At 33.9% G+C, this 16,967-nt stretch overlaps 1 protein-coding gene across 1 annotated transcript in view; it reads left to right on the top strand.

Moving 5' to 3' along the window:
* Nucleotides 1-10,087, top strand: part of TBC1D32 (TBC1 domain family member 32) — a 202,970-nt gene extending 192,883 nt beyond the window's left edge. Inside the window, exon 34 of the mRNA XM_077760780.1 lies at nt 5,142-10,087. Coding sequence (XP_077616906.1) covers nt 5,142-5,261 — 120 coding nt within the window. The 3' untranslated portion in view covers nt 5,262-10,087. The remainder of the gene's footprint in view (nt 1-5,141) is intronic.
* Nucleotides 10,088-16,967: the final 6,880 nt, after the last annotated feature.

The following is a 16,967-nucleotide window of genomic DNA, read 5'->3' as shown; positions in this document are numbered from 1 at the left end:
TGGTAAGGGGTTGAGAAACAGACTGGTGTCAATAATCATTGATGCTTAACATTATAGATTTGCAGTGTGATCAAGAAAATCTAGCTTAGCCATTTTAGAGACCATCAGTTAATAAAGATGTTCTTATTATGACCACCATTAACACCTTGAGTGCTTATTGAATGCCAGGCCCTGGGCAAAGGGATTTATAGGTATTGTTAATTTACTCATTGACTTATTCCTCTGTTGTATAAGAGCTGTGTCCCAGGCATTATTGTCACAAGACAGGTTATGTCCCTACCAGCATTGGCCTTATATTCTACCAGTAGATAAATATTTAAATAAATATGTAATATTTCAGTTATTGATATATTTTAGTTTAAGGAACTTAAACATGGTAAGGGAGGTAGAGTAAGTCAGAGGTGCTATTCGGATAAAGAGTCCAGCAATGCCTGCTCTGAGAGAGTAGGTAGAGATCTGCATGAGGCAAGGAAAAGCAATGCAAAGACTTCTGGGCAAAATTCTTCTAAATAGGAAAAAAGGCAAGGGCAGAACCTTAGAGGTAGAAATGAGCTTGGTCCACTTAGAAAATGTTGAGATACCACTGTGGCCAGAACAAGGTGTGGTAGTTAGAACAATAAGAGAGGAGGCAGGAGCTAGATCCTACAAGGTTTTACAGTTCATGATAAAAGAGTTCAGACAGTACAACTTTATGTCCTCATTGTCTACATTTACACATGAGAAATTGAAACTTAGAGTGTCAGTAAACTTCCCCAGGTTCATATATCTAATAACTACTACAGGAGAGTTTGAACCCTTTTTTTGGTCTGAATCCAAATCTTTAGCTCTTTCTAGCATATCAAGTTGTCTCTCATTGACTAGTCTGGGTACCTTTTTAAAAACTTTAAATTCAGTGGACCTTCTAATTAAATGTTCTCAATAGTAAAGGGAAACCAGTGGATACATATTTGGAACTGAGTTCTGCATGCAAAGGAGAGATGCAAGCTGTGGATATACTGTATCATATAATATTGAATGCACATGAAACATTGTGGTTTAGAATAGTAATTGTTAATGCTTTTTGATGATTCAACATTTGAAACCCAGAATTAATGAAGAGAGACCATCATTGGAGGCACACTGGTAAAAGCCATTAGGTACAAAAAAGAAAATGAATCATGCTCAAAATGAACTTCTAACCAAGATGTAAACCACTTCAGAAGTAACCTATTTTTTAAAATAGGTTACTTTCTTGAAGAAGTAGTGCATTGTTTACATAAAAAGGCATAGTATCGCCTGATATATTTACATATGTCTGCCTATTTAAAGAATAAGGGAATTCAGGGGTGCCTGGCTGGATCAGTAGGTAGAGCATTTGACTTTTGATCTCGGGGTCATGAATTCAAGCCCCATATCAGGGATAGAGGTTACTTAAAAAGAATAAGGGAATTCATATATTTATACAGAGTCCAATATTACTTAGGTCCATAAACAAAATGATAAAGCAGTATTCTGAAGAAATGGCCTCTTATAGTTTGAATGATAAACTAGCAGTCTAGATGATTGTAATTGCAAAGTAAAGTTATCCAGTAAAAAGGTCATTATAGAACATTTAGAATAAAATGAAAAATATACCACTCTGAAGACAGAAAGTAGATTTGGAGATTCTGAAGATTTTATTCAGACTTATAAAGTGTGAATTTTAAATAGTGAGCTAATAATTTAAAAACATTCTNTCATGACCTAAGCGAAAGTCGGACGCTTAACCGACTAAGCCACCCAGGCGCCCATAAAAACATTCTTTTAAAATGAACATTTGATTTTTCTCTTATGAAATATGACCTTAACATAAGAATTATTTGCCATTTTTTGTTTCAAGTTTTTATTTAAATTCCAGTTAGTTTCCAGTGTAATATTAGTTTCAAGAGTAGAACTTAGTGACTCTTCACAACAAGGGCCCTCCATCATACCCAGGACTCATTTAACACATCCCCCCACCTCCTCTCCAACAATCCTGTCTTCTTTTCTATAGTTAAAGCCTGCTTAATGATTTGCTTTCCTCTTTTCCCCCCCTCTATGTTCATAGTTTTTGTTTCTTAAATTTCAGATAGTGAAATTGTATGGTATTTGTATTTCTCTGACTTATTTCACTTAGCATAATACTCTAGCTCCATCCGTGTTGTTGCAAATGGTTAAGATTTCATTCTTTTTGATGGCTGAGTAATATTCTGTGTGTGTGTGTGTGTGTGTGTGTGTGTGTGTGTGTGTGTATACCACATCTTCTTTTTCCATTCATCAGTTGGTGAACACTTGGGTTTTCCCCATAATTTGGCTATTGTGGATGATGATGTTGCTGTAAACATCAGGATGCATACGTCCCCTTGAATAAGTATTTTTGTATCCCTTGGGTAAACCAAGTAATGGATTGCTGGATCATAGGGTGGTTCTATTTTTAACTTTTTAAAGTTTATTTATTTTAAGAGAAAGTGCACTTGTGCAGATGAGCAGGAAAAGGAGAAAGGGGGAGAGAGCGAGAATTCCAAACAGGCTCCGCACCATTAGCGCAGTGCCTGACATGGGGCTCGAACTCACACAAATTCTGACATCGTGATCTGAGCCAAAATCAAGAATCAGTCTCTCAACTGTCTGAGCCACTCAGGTGCCCCTCTATTTTTAAGTTTGTGAGGAAACTTAATACTATTTTCCAGAATGGCCAAACCAGTTTGCATTATGGATGTCTCTTCAATGAAGTTTTCAGGGCATTTTCTCTTTATATTAAAATTAATGTCCAAAATTGAAGCCATAATTTAGAAAATATTCTACGGAAAAAATATATTTAAAACAAGTGATAGTTATGGTTCTCCATAGGTAGTTTTTATTTATAAATTAAGTGGAACATGATTAAAAGATGTTCAATAAATTTGCTTACGTTTGCCCAGAGAAGAATTATTAGAGCTATTGTTCAAATGTTTTCGACCTCTATTGTGATTTAGTTAATAAACAATAAGCATTTTTTTAAAAATCATGAATATACACTAAAGCAATTTTCTGGTATTAGGCTTTTTATTTAATCTGGTAAGATTAACACATTACTGTAATTTCTTACCAGCTGAGATACAGTTTTAGTGAGGAGTTGATCAGTACCAAATCACACATAATTTGAATGAAGAGAATAGATACATCCATAAATAGTTCTATGACTACAACAGTAACTGTTTAAAGAGAATTCTAGAACAGTAAGAATGGTCCTACTTCAATTCTATTTTTCCCCAAAGAACAAAGTGAAATATTTTTGATAGAGAAATTTACAAAGACCTAGTAATTCTGCTATTCATAAGGTGAACATCTTCCCTTTGAGTTGCTTATACATAAAACTGGAGATAATATACACCTCAGCTGCTAATGTTTTAGGACAGGGACCTGCCTTTAGGCAGGTCCACAAAGACATCTTTGTGTCTTCAGGATTTGATCAAGAACTTTACATACAATGAGAATGAATGTGTTAATGAAGAAATAAGAGAATAGATAACATTACAAGTTTTTCAATTGATAGAGTTAAAATTTGTATTTTGGAAGGTATTAGCTCTAACCTTAATGGTATTATGCCTTGCATATAACTTAACATCATTTAGTTCTTTTAGATATATCATCAGACTTCTAGGGGGTACCTGGGTGGCACATTGGATGATTGAGCAGCTGACTTCAGCTCAGGTCATGATCTCACAGTTCGTGAGTTTGAGCCCCACGTTGGGCTTGCTGTTTTCAGCCTGTGAGCACAGAGCCTGAATTGGATCCTTTGTACCCGACCCTCCCCCTGCCCCTCCTGAGCTCTCTCTCTCTCCTTCTCTCAAAAAAAAAAAATTTAAAAAAGTTGTAACATCAGACTTGTAGATAAGTAATATTTTTTAATATACCAGCTATTCTTCCAGATTACCCATATTTTAGGTGACACATGGCACAATTAATATAACTTCTCCCAAGTTATATGTAAGCTGTGAACTCACTTACGAGTGAGCAGTGACATCTGAGGGAGGCCTTTATAAACATTCTTATTGAGAATTGCGCATATGATGTTTTCCTATACATTCATGTATCTCATCTGTAAACTGATTGCCTATAACACAATTTCTGGTATATGATAATATATTATCTTTTATGCTTTTTAATGGCTTTTGGGTTTTGTTAGTAACTTTTACCTTTAAACTGTAATGTCTAGGAAAGCATGAATTGTCCAATTTTTAAAATAATCTCCAAAATTCCGAACATGATACTTATTACATTGAACCAGGTATGATTTTTCTTCAGAATTTTTAAAAAATTTATTTAATGTTTATTTATTTTCATATTTTTTTATTTTTTAGAGAGAGAGACAGAATACAAGCAGGGTAGGGTCACAAAGAGAGAGGGAGACGCAGAATCTGAAGCAGCGTCCAGGCTTCAAGTCGTCAGCTCAGATCCCAACGTAGGGCTTGAACCCATGAGCCATGAGATCATGACCTGAGCCAGAGTTGGATGCTTAACCAACTGAGCCACCCAGGGACCCCAGAATTTGTTTTATTTTGAGGAGCAGGTACTATAGAGCTAGTATTTGGAAATGGTAAAAGAAATAGAAATACAATTCTCTAAAAGTCTCTAAGATTCTAAATTAATATTCATATTGTTTTAATTTATTCTTGAGTGCCTCATTTGGGACACTAACTATTAAATGCAGAATTTGCATAGACATGCATAGTACCAACGTTATGAGTTACAGACTATTAAAGGTTTTATGAACCTTCATAGCTGTAGAACAAGATATTTCTTGCAATATTATAGTATCCTTTGATAAGCTTTAAGGATCTTTACTAATTAAAAATGAGAACAATCATTCTGTAATTGAAACTATCCAAAATATTGAGAAGATTTAATTAATTAAGAGTTTATCTTATATTTTGTTAGCTGTAAAGCATATTTGGTTTTAAAAACAGACCACCTTGTTTCATAGGGACATGATTTCTTGCTATCACATATATACACAGACTACTACGTAGAAAGAAATTACAATTTACTGGCAACATAAAACCCTGTCTATAGCTTTAAAAAAAGTCAACTATTTAAATTCATTAACTTAGAATGTGTTTCTTTACTCAAGAGAATTAACTTTTCTTTGTATTTTTTGACAGGAAGAAGCACTGCATGGGTTTCGAGTGAGTGATTACTTTGAATACATGGAGATTTTGGAACAAAACTACCGACCAGTGGTGCTGAGAGACATGCAGAATCTTAGAGTGCAGAGCACATAGATGGTGAACACAGAGTTGAAAGCCATGTTTTATTTATTTTTAAAGGAAACAGAAGGACTTAATCATTTTCTGTTTTCTACTACAGCATGTTTTGTGAATACACATATTGTGAATCAATCCTGAGACTTTTTGAATATAATGTATTCAAGGAGATATTAGCTCAATTTGTGACATGAAGTAAAATTCATTTTTGTAAGTTCATTGTTTTGTAAGGTGGTTTTAGAATCAGATCTAATTTACTTTAATTCTTTATGTTTAAAAGCCAGTCCCAACCTATGTCTCTTCCTTCATCAGAAGATTAAAAAGTTTTCACAATGAATTTTGAATGAAGCAGCAATACTGTAATTTGACTAGCCAGTGAGAGGGTCCATAGAAACAAGGAAGACAGTTGTTTTTCTTGATGTTTCGTCTGTACATATAAAGGAAAATAGACAAAGCCGCAACCACTTATTTAACATGTGAAGGAAAAAAATATTTATCATGGTAAATACTAAGAAAACTGTTGTCCTCAGACATAATTGTTTTTCTAGGAATTGCTTGTAATACCTATATCACCTAATAATTTTTCATGTGAAATGTCTCTACATGGTTCATTTAAAAGATAAATTGGTTGTTTCATGCTGATAAGCATTTGTTATGCATTTTTTTAGTGATAAATTGTATTTGTACTGACCATTGAGAATAATTTCTAAATTATTTTAAATGACTAACACGGTGTTTTATTTAAATGGAAGGCTCTGCTCCAATGAGATTATTAGCACAATATGTGAAGGCCTATTTTCCTGTAATTGTCATGTTTATTATATGAAACATAATACACAAAAATATTTTTCAGTTAGCAATTTTATTAAGTTTTTTAATATTATAGGTAATAGTCATTTTGTATGCATTGTTTATGTTTAAGTATAAATCAACCATTAAGACCATTCTGAAGCTTTTTTTAAAAAAAAAAACAAAAATGGCTCATCCACGAACTCATTTTTCCTTTCGTATCATGAAATAAGTGGTACTGTGCAGTTTTCAGTTTTATGATGTTTAGGATACTGCAATATCAACCTTCCAAAATTAGGTTTTATGCTGTAAATGCTAACGATAGCTGCTCAGTAATGGTGTTCCTAAAGGGCACTGAAAAAGTTGAGAGAAGAAAATTGAGCAAGTTAATTTAACATATTTCTCCCTTTAGCTATGATTGATAGGAGTTAAGTAAGAGAGTTCTAGATTACCCAAAATACCAAGCTTTGTCTGCTTTCAAACTTAATTTTGAAAAACTGTTTCACAGAATCTGTAATACGTGTTTATGGTTTCATTTCTACCCACTCTGTACCTGAGTTACTGTTACTAATACTAAAAAATTGCAGCTTTATTTCTTTTTTTTAAAAAAATTCTTACATGGTAATTGGAAATACAAATGGAGAAGGAACTGTAACTTAGTTTTGTATTATACTTTGGTGATTTTGGTTGGAAACTGAGGATCTTGATAATAACAATTACGTTTTAGAAAGGTGAATTCAGCTGGAACTGGAAGGCTTTTGTTTTCATCTGTTAAAGAAATGTCTTATGAACAATGACCTACCAGTTCAGTGAAATAAAATGTAAAATATGTTAGTATGTGTAGCTACCACTGTAAATTATTTTTGTACCTATTTAACGATACTCTTTAGAATAGAAAAAATACAGCCCTGCCTTGCCCCTTTTTAATTATTTAAAGTATAAGTCCTTAAGACAGATTTTATTTCTACTTTGTGAACAGGTACCTCATACATTTACATGATTCATTTTAAGAAATTATATTTTATGACACAATGTAAAGAAATTGGTGAAAAATGTAAGTGCTTTTGTATATAAGTCTTTGAATATCTGTTTCCAACATTTCATCTCTGTAGTTATTATGTCTCCTTATGATACATAAACATCTGAGGAATCTGTGATGGTAAAATAAATCTCAGAAGTTAATCTAAACGTAACAGAATTCTACCCAAATTTATGATTATTGTGTTTTCTAGTTTGATTTTCCAGTTCCAAGATATTAAAGAAATTCCTTTGATTATTCATTAAACACACATGTTTTGAGGGTTGCAAGTATAATGAAATATTTTTAATACTCAGGGTAGGATAAATGAAATAACAGCACCTCCACTCAGTATCCACAGTCTTTATGGAGAGATGAATAATTTTAAACTGAAAACACAGTTTAAAGATGGCAAATAAGAAATGACTCTATATTTGGTGACTTCAATAAGCAGTTTTGATGGAGTAATGAAGTTTGTTTGGAGTGGGTTTAAATGATGCTGAGGAAATACTGGAGACTGGTCCTCCCAGGAGCATTGCTGAGCAGGGAAAGAGAATACGGGTGGTAGCTAGAGGCGGCCTGGAGTCAAAAGACCTTTTTAAGATGGGAAATGGAAACATGTTTATATGTGGGTGGGAATGATGCAGAAGAAAAAGTAAAACATGCTGAATTTCTCATAGAAGTAAAAACTGCAGCAGCCATTTGGATATTTGGGTTTTTTGTTTTTCTTTTTTAAATAAAGTTAAACACACACTTAACTATGTGACTTAGCAATACTCCCTCTAGGTATCTCCCCCAAAGAAAAGATATGTTCATGCAAAGGCATGCATGAATAATATAGCTTTTATTCATCATAGTCCCAAACTGGAAACAACCCAAACCTCCACTGGTGAATAAATAAACAAATGTAGCTCATTCCATAAAATGGACTACAACTCAGCCTTAAAGAGTAGCCACCTACTGATGCATGCAAAAGGATACGTATTGTAGGATTTCATTTACATGAAATGCTATAAAAGACATCTCTATAACAACAGAATGTTAGTGGTTTCCAGGGACTAGGGTTGGGGGTGGGTATGAAGAAAGGGGATTTTCAGCGTAGAGCAGAGAGGCCTCTGTATCATGATTGTAGTGATAGCTACATGACTATGTTTTTAAAAGTATTTTGAAATTTATGAATTTTATTATAAAATTTACCTCAATAAAACTGCTTATCAAAAGACAAATACTGAAAAGAGAAATTGACAAGCCCACTTTAATGGAAGAGTTTCAATATTAGTAGCTGTAGGTTACTTGTAGATGCTTTAAACAAGCTGAGGAAGATCCTTTCTATTCCTATTTTAGTGAGAGTTTCAAGAATAGAATTTCTTTTGGGAAATAATTTTATCAAATATTTTATATGAAAGTAATCTTTGTATGAATTTCCCCCTTTTTTGGTCTGTTGATATGGTAACTTGCCAACATTTCTGATGTTGAACCAACCTTGCATTCCTAAGATCAACTCTACTTGGTCATAATATTTTATCATTTTTATGCATTGTTATATTTGATTTGTTAAAATTTTATTAAGAATTTTTGTGTCTGTGTTCTTAAGGGACCTTGATCTGTAGTTTTGTCTTCTGATTTTGCTATCATTGTAATACTGGCTTCATGAAATGAGAAGTGTTCATCTATTTCTAGAAGTTTGTGTATAGATGAGATTATCTTTTTTCCTTCATTGTTTGGTAGAATTTCCCAGGGAAGCCTGAAATTTTCTCTGTGATAGGAGTTTTTACAAAAAAATTAACTTCTCTAATAGATACATAACTTTTCAAAATATTCTTTTTAAATGTTTATTTTGAGAGAGCACATGCATGAGCAGGTGTGGAGCAGAGAGAGAGAGAGAATCCCAAACATGCTCTGCACCGTCAGCACATGTGCAGCACATTTCAGCACATGACCCTGGGATCATGACCAGAGCCAAAATCAATAGCCAGACAGTCAACCAACTGAGCCACCCAGGTGCCCCTATGCTACTTTGTCTTTAGTATAAGAACCTTACTACAATCAATAAACCCCAAAACTTTACTGAGTCACTCTAATCCAAAGGATTCTCTCATTCCTCTTAAATTATAAAAGATTTCTTAATCATCCTCTTGTAAATAATTATATAGTCTTACATGTTATTTCTTATTATTTTGAATTGTTTATTTTTCCTCTCATTATTTAATGCCAGCATATCATTCAACAAATATATCAGTAGTAAACACTTTTGCTTGGCAATGTTATCTCCCCAAAATTAAGTTTGTTTCAAAAAGACAGAGGCAAAGGTTAATTCTTCTCTTCTAGAAATTCTAGCTTAGTGTTAGGTACAAGAGCAGAATATCAGATTATTTGGTGAATGAAATATCATAGTTGTTTTGAATTATCCCAATGATATAGAAGGAACATATTTTGAAACCTTAGACCACATTTCCCCCTCAGTTCCTTTAATAGGTAAAGCAGGGAGAAAATAACTTGTGTTCTTGGTACAAATGTATTTTCTACTTACTGTTTGCTGTGGAATGTATTTTTAATAAAAATAGTAGTTTACTAAATTCTATTTAGCAGTGATTATAACTAAAATGTATGTGTAAGTTTTCCTTCTGTGTGTTTGTCAATGCATGTGTGAGTGTATCATTGCATATGGTAACGATTTTAGCTATAATATGCATCTAATAGGTTTGTGTGACCTAGCCTATAAATCTAACCATTATTTGGAAATGTCTTTTTGAAATACACCACATATGCTTATCTTTTATTTATAAAAATTGACAGGTAAATTTGGTTTTTGAATCTGTATAAGCTGTCTTCCTAGAAGACATCAGATAGTCATATGTCCTAAATGATGTGGTTCTGAAGGCAGAAGACTTGAACATTGCATGTGTCAAGATTTCTCCTAGCACAGTGATGCTGAATATTTCTAAATTTGTTCTTATTAAACCTATCATTACCATTCCTTTATTATATGGTTTAGACATGGGCCAATAAACTATACCCTGCAAATAAAGTTTTACTGGAACACTGCTCATTTGTTTATGTATTGTCTACTGCTTTTTTTTCCTTGTTTTTTTTTTTTTGTTTTTTTTTTACAATGGTAGAGTTGAATAGCTGTGACAGTATATGTGGTCCACAAAACCTAAAATATGTATTATCTAATCCTTTACAGGAAATTTTTGCCAACTCTGACTTAGAGTACTAATTATATATATATGTCCAAATCCACTTTGGGGTAAACTTTTTAGAGATACAAAAGATGCTAGAGGACATCTAATTCTAAACCTTTAATTCACCAATGAAGCTATGACTCGAAGTAGAGAGGGGATCCCTAGATTACATACAGGAGAAATATAATGCAGTGGATGAAATTGAGAGCTCAGCAGGCACACTGTCTGAATTTAGATCCTGGCTCTGTTATCAGGTTATTTAATTCCCCTGTACTTCAGCTTACTTCTTGGTAAGATGAGCAAAATAGCAGTAGCTGTGTCATAGAATTATGATATAATGCATGTGTTTTTAGCAACTCCTTAGGAAGACTTCAATAAATTATAACTATTATTTGTTCTTGTTAGGCTAATTGGTGATTGCATAGTGTGGAAGCTAGCTATTCTGACTTCCATGTTCAAACCTCTTTCAACTGCATTATTCATTCATTCATTCATTCACTCGCTCATTTATTCAGTCACTCAGTATATCTTTATTAAACTTCTGTTGTGGATCAGACACTCAGATATAGTTATGATCTCTTCTTTGATTCAGACTTTCCCAAGAATAACAGAATGTAATTTCCTATTTTATAGTTTCCTTGCTGGTTTTAAATGACAGAAAAGTCCTGTACAATCCAATGTTAGACATATTTTTGTAGTTTATTCAGTTTCCCCATTTTTCCTTCCTGTTTTGTCAGGTTAATTTTTTCATACTTTAGATTTTGTGATATAGACAGATCAATGTATAATAGATTAGCAATGTATTTTTGAATTGTTTTATATTCTCCAGTGATAAATAAAATGTTCTATGTGACAAAATTTCACCAACATGTTCTTTGTAGCAAAATTGACTTACCTACTTTTTTTTTTTTCAGCAGAATATTAAGTAAATTTACTTAAGTAAATGCATTAGCACCTACTTATCTGATGAGTTTAAACAGGGTCAGGGCAGTTAGCCTCATATAAACCTTGAATTTTCAGCATTAGCAATATTTTACCTTTTAAAATCAGTTAACCTCTTTGGCATGTTTCCCACTCCATATTCTACTACTGGCAATAGGCCACCATAGAATGCTAAGCACCATGAAAATAATTGGACTGTCATGTTTGCTAATAGAGTGCATTTGAGATACATTGTGGGAGACAGTTATTAAAATGTTGGCTGTTAAAATCTTATCTAATTCAGGATTTAGATGGCTTTGATCTGCTATCAGCATAAGTGTCATTTGTTCTATATTAAATAACATTTATATTTAGCCTTCTCTTAAAATGCTTAAGTTCATCTTTTTTAAAGCATCACTAAAATTCCTTCTCTCACAACATCAAATATAATTTATAGTTTCATTGGAAATCATCAGATAATGGGAATCAAAATGCTTTTTTGGTTAAATGATATCCATGTTATGTTAACTGCCTACATTTTTCTTTTAATTTTCCTAAGAGCAGATTTTTCAAATTAATATTTTGCTTACTATCATGAAATTATTTGGGCCTGAAAAAAGTATTAGAATGGATTATGGGTACAGCAGAGACTGGTTAATGTTCAACAATGTTTCCTCTTCCTCGGTTAAGTATATTGCAGGGCATTTAATCAGCTTAACTAATGATAAGTGAGCAGGCCAAGGCATAAAGAGTAGATGTGCCTTTTGTATGAGCTTTCTTTTCTCTTTCCGGACGTCCCTATAGACTGGATGCTTGAATTTGTGAAAAGCAAAACCTCCTACAAACCCACATTGGACTGTGAGCTGAGGAAGAAATCAGTCCTGCATTACGTGACTGAAATCATGTGGCTGCTTTTTACCATATATAGCATTAAGTACACTGTGAAGTTCTGTAAGTTTCCCCATTTCTGTCCCCCTTTCTGAATAATTTTTGATGTGCCTAGATAAGCATGTTCTTAGTTTCATAGTGTTTTATTAGATCTCATACTGAGAATCTAAGTATATTGTCTAGCACTAATACAATTAACATTTTATCATGCACTTCATTGATATTTTTACCAATTAGTAACAGTGTTTTGGACACAACAGGTATCATTTGATTATCAGATATGTGTACTATCAAGGAAAACTTGTTTCTGTAGATAAAGGCTGGGACATCTAAAGATAACCCATTTGGGTATGAACCTCATCAGTGAGCTCAAACTTGATAACAGTTATATATTTTGAATATTATTCTATATGATATTTTTTAGCACATATAACCTAAATTTACTTTAAATTTTAACACTTCGAGTGATCTGTACATTGGAAAGTATTCCCAAACTATTGTATACAATGAACCTAAAAGTAATACTGACTAGAAAATTAACAGAAATGAGCAAAGGCACTCAAATGTGCAAGTTGGCAGAAGGACAACACTAATAAACACACACATAGGTAAGATAAGGTTAGATTAAGTTTCTGGCTTATTAAGGATGTAAAACATTAGCAGAAGTGAAGAGGCCACATTGAACAGGAACAGATGGCCTCATATTTAGCGTAGGTGCATAGGTTCTCTTGGCCCCTAAGTCAATAACAAGGAAAGCTTATTTCCAGGGAATCTGCAGTGTGGTGTATAATTCCAAAACAGTGCAATTTTTTTTTTGTTACCATTATTTTATTCTTGAAACATATCAATATTCAGAAAGAGCTAGTTCAAACTATTCATGTTCCCTTGGTTAAAGAAATGTTTACGGACTTTGATTCTGCTGGTTCTTGACCAAATGTACATCTTAAGGCTACATCCCCACCTGTCAGAGGCTGCGCCCGCTCCGACAGGTCCAGGGGTCCCTGAAGGATAGACCGTGTCGGCGAAAGAGAGTGAGAGAGCCCCGAGATCCTTTCTGATCACCAGGCAGTCATCTCCGTCCTGTTGGTTTTGGTGTCTTTATTTATAGGTCAAAAGTTAACATGGCATCAGAAAATGGAATTTTTACAATGGATAACTCTTTGTGATAAGATGTTTTTGGAAAATGTACAGAAATAGGTTTTACAGAAGTATTCTTGCAGAACTGCCCCAATTATAGTGAGGTTGAGTAACTAAGAAAATAACAAGGTGTTCACATTTTAATAACACTAAGATTAAGTCATAGGTTTGTAGATACTCTTATCCACCCTCATCACAGCTGCCAGGGTAAGGGAAGGTGTTTATGGAAAGTAGGTCTTAGGGAAGGGGCTGCTATACACCATCAGTTATCAAAGGTGTATGTTAACTTATCTTCTGCACTTATCTGTTCCTTTTCTCTAAGTTAGGCTCTTTGTCTCTGGGCAAGACTTGATTTTCCAGTTATATGCTTTATTGCACCAGAGAACCAACCATACCTTTAAAGAGTTTAGCTTATTTCCCAATACGTAGAATAGCCTCTACGAGTGCATTTACCTTTGTGTCTGCTTTTATGATTTCTTGAATAGCTAGGGCATGAAAGACATTTTTGGTTAGTTGATTTGCATGTTGAGCTGTATGACATCTTGGACTAACGCAATGGTAGAAACAGAATTGTACATGTAAAAGTCAATCTTTTATGAGTAAGGGTCATTAGCCTGTTCATAGCTCAAGGGAAAGTATGGAGGGAAACAGGACCTTCTGGAGACACGATGTCTGTTCCCATAATCAAAAGAAGAAGTTCCCACAATAAGTTCCTTCACAAGGTGCAATCATCATACCAGGGCCGGAATAAGGGGACAAGTCACTCCCGATATTGATCAACAAGGTACCTTAGGGGTCAGTGCTCAAGCAGAAATAATTGAGTGGGGGTGGATATCGGTTGTCATCTGATTGGCAAGAGACCGTGCAAACTTGCTTTAACCTCACCAGGAGTTTTCTCGACTAGTGGGCTCAGAATGGCTCCCAACACCCACCCTGAGGAAGAAAGGTGAACCAGGGTTCAGACATACTTGAGCAGTATCACAGCCTTGGGCTCATCAGAATTTCAGGAACCCCAATTCTCTCCAAAGAGCTAAATGCAGGAACAAATAAAAAAGAAATAAAGACAAATCAAACAGAGGAAACAGAAGTCACAGGTCTAGCTGAGTACATAGAGTACACCTAATATTATCACTGAAAGAATAACTCCAAGGAAAATTATCAAAAATATTGTCTACTTTTGTATAGTGACTTATTGTTTATAAAATACTTGTATGCACATTTCATCTTTACAACAACTCTACCACTCAAATATAATCTCTTAACATCTATATGTATTGATATATAGTTATCAATTATATACAATTTAGTTATATATAATATATAATATATATAATTATATAGTATCAATTATAAATTATACAAAATTTATAATATCTCAATATATATATCTTTTCAATATTTTTCATGCACTGAAATGTAATCTTTATATTTGGAAAAAATGTTATATTTTGTAGATCATTTTCAATTCCCTATTTATTAATAGTATAATATAAGCAGTGATCAATATTTAAACTCAAACATGCTGCACATAGAAATCATATTTATTTGCCTAACATAATATATGATCACTTGATAGGGAAACAAATTTTAAGCTGGTAACAAGTATTTAAGAGTTTACTCTGTTAAGACATTAAGTATGAGAATTTCTACTCTCAAGGAGCTTATGATTGAAAGCGATAAAACTTGTATAAGAAAAGATGAGTATACAAGTGCATATTTTGTAAACCGTGAACAATTTTGAGAGCAATTGTGATAGGAAGATTCAGAGGAAGGACATATTACCTTGCGCTGAGTGACCATGGAGGTAGCTGGATTTTCATCCAGAACGATACGAATAAAGCACAACAGCAGCAGGAACAGCAAAGAGTGTATCAAGAATAGCCTGAGCAGAGTGAGATTATAGGAAGCAATGAATGAGAGGCCCGTGGTGGCTCAGTCAGTTGAGTGTCCAACTTGATTTCAGTTCAGGTCAGGATTTCACAATTCATGAGTTCGAGCCCCGTGCTGTCAGCGCAGAGCCTGCTTGGGATTCTCTCTCCCTCTTTCTCTGACCCTCCCCTCCTCATGCATAATTACTTTATCCAAATAAATAATAAATAAAAATAAGCAATGAAGGAGGTTTAGTAAAACCTTGTGGCTAGTGTGGATGTTTTAAGGGAAATTACTGGAAGATAAACTTGACTGGCCAAATAACTCACACTTTCTCCTGCAGGTTAGGAGTAATAACAGAAGAGGAACATGATCTACTAATTAATCTTGAAACTTAAATATCTTTGAATATTCTGCTAACTAATTTAAGTCTAATTTCCTTTCTTTCAATTCTCTTTAAAGACTTTAAAGAATTTCTAGCTTAGCAATCACTTTTTATTCAACAAATTTTATTGAATATATTATTATGACTGAAATGCTATGCTGAAAACAATTTCTTTAAAATCAAAATTTTCTATTCTTCTTTTATCATTTACCATATACCTCATAGTTATTTATCGATAGGTACTATCTCTAGAACTTTTTAAGCTGTGATTTATGCTAATAATGGGCACCCTTCAAAGTGATTTAGAGCAGGATTTTTTAAAATTTCTCCTTAAATGGTATTTGAAATGCAATTCTACAGGAGACATGAAGGTGAAGAGGTTTGCATTCAGAATAAAAGGACAAATAAAACCTTCAGCAATTCTAATACAAGAATCTATTCAAGAGAGAATGAACATTGCTAAATTTTTCTAACGAAGTAATTATTTCAAGCTGTGTTTCCTAAGGAATATTAAGTAATTAAGTTTATGAGTCCTTAATGAGAGTAAAGCTAAAATAAAGCACTGTACAGAATCCTCTTAACTGTTATAACACAGCTGTAGAAAGCAGATGAAAGGATATAACCTTGAAAGGCTACCATCCGTGTTGTTGTATGCTTTTTTTTTTTAACTTTATGTTGTTGTTGTTGTTTTAATATAATTTATTGCCACGTTAGGTAGCACACATTGTATACAGTGTGCTCTTGTTTTCAGGGGTAGATTTTGTGATTCATTGCTTACATACAACACCCAGTGCTCATCCCAACAAGCACCCTCTTAAGTACCCATCACCCATTTTCGCCTCCCATCCCCCCTGCTCCTCATCAACCCTCAGTTTGTTCTCTGTATGTAGAGTCTCTTATGGGTTTGCTTCCCTCTCTGTTTGAAACTATTTTTTCCCCTTCCCTTCCCCCGTGGTCTTCTGTTAGGTTTCTAAAGTTCCACATATGAGTGAAAACATATGATACCTGTCTTTCTCAGACTGACTTATTTCACTTAGCATAATACACTCCAGTTCTACCCGCATTGTTGCAAATGACAGGATTTCATTCTTTCTCATTGCTGAGTAGTATTCCTTATATATATGGACCACATCTTCTTTATCCATTCATCAGTGGTGGACATTTGGGCTCTTTCCATGATTTGGTTACTGTCGAAAGGGCTGCTTTGTTGTTCCCTTTGCAGTGCAGAAGCTTTTTATCTTGATGAAATCCAATAGTTCATTTTTGCTTTTATTTCCCTTGCCTTCAGAGATGTGTAGAGTAAGAAGTTGCTGTGACTGAGGTTAAAGAGGTGTTGCCTGTTTTCTCCTCTAGGGTTTTAATGCTTTCCTGTCTCACATTTAGGTCTTTCATCCATTCTGAGTTTATTTTTGTGTATGGTGTAAAAAAGCCTCCAGTTTCATTCTTCTGCATGTTGCTGTCCAGTTCTTCCAGCACCATTTGCTAAAGAGTCTGTCCTTTTTCCATTGGATACTCTTTTCCTGCTTTGTCAA

The sequence above is a fragment of the Crocuta crocuta genome, unplaced genomic scaffold (assembly GCF_008692635.1).
Source record: "Crocuta crocuta isolate KB4526 unplaced genomic scaffold, BGI_CrCroc_1.0 scaffold305, whole genome shotgun sequence".
Lineage (NCBI taxonomy): Eukaryota > Metazoa > Chordata > Mammalia > Carnivora > Hyaenidae > Crocuta > Crocuta crocuta.
The sequence above is the reverse complement of the archived record's forward strand: the minus strand, read 5'-3'. Positions and strand labels throughout refer to the sequence as shown.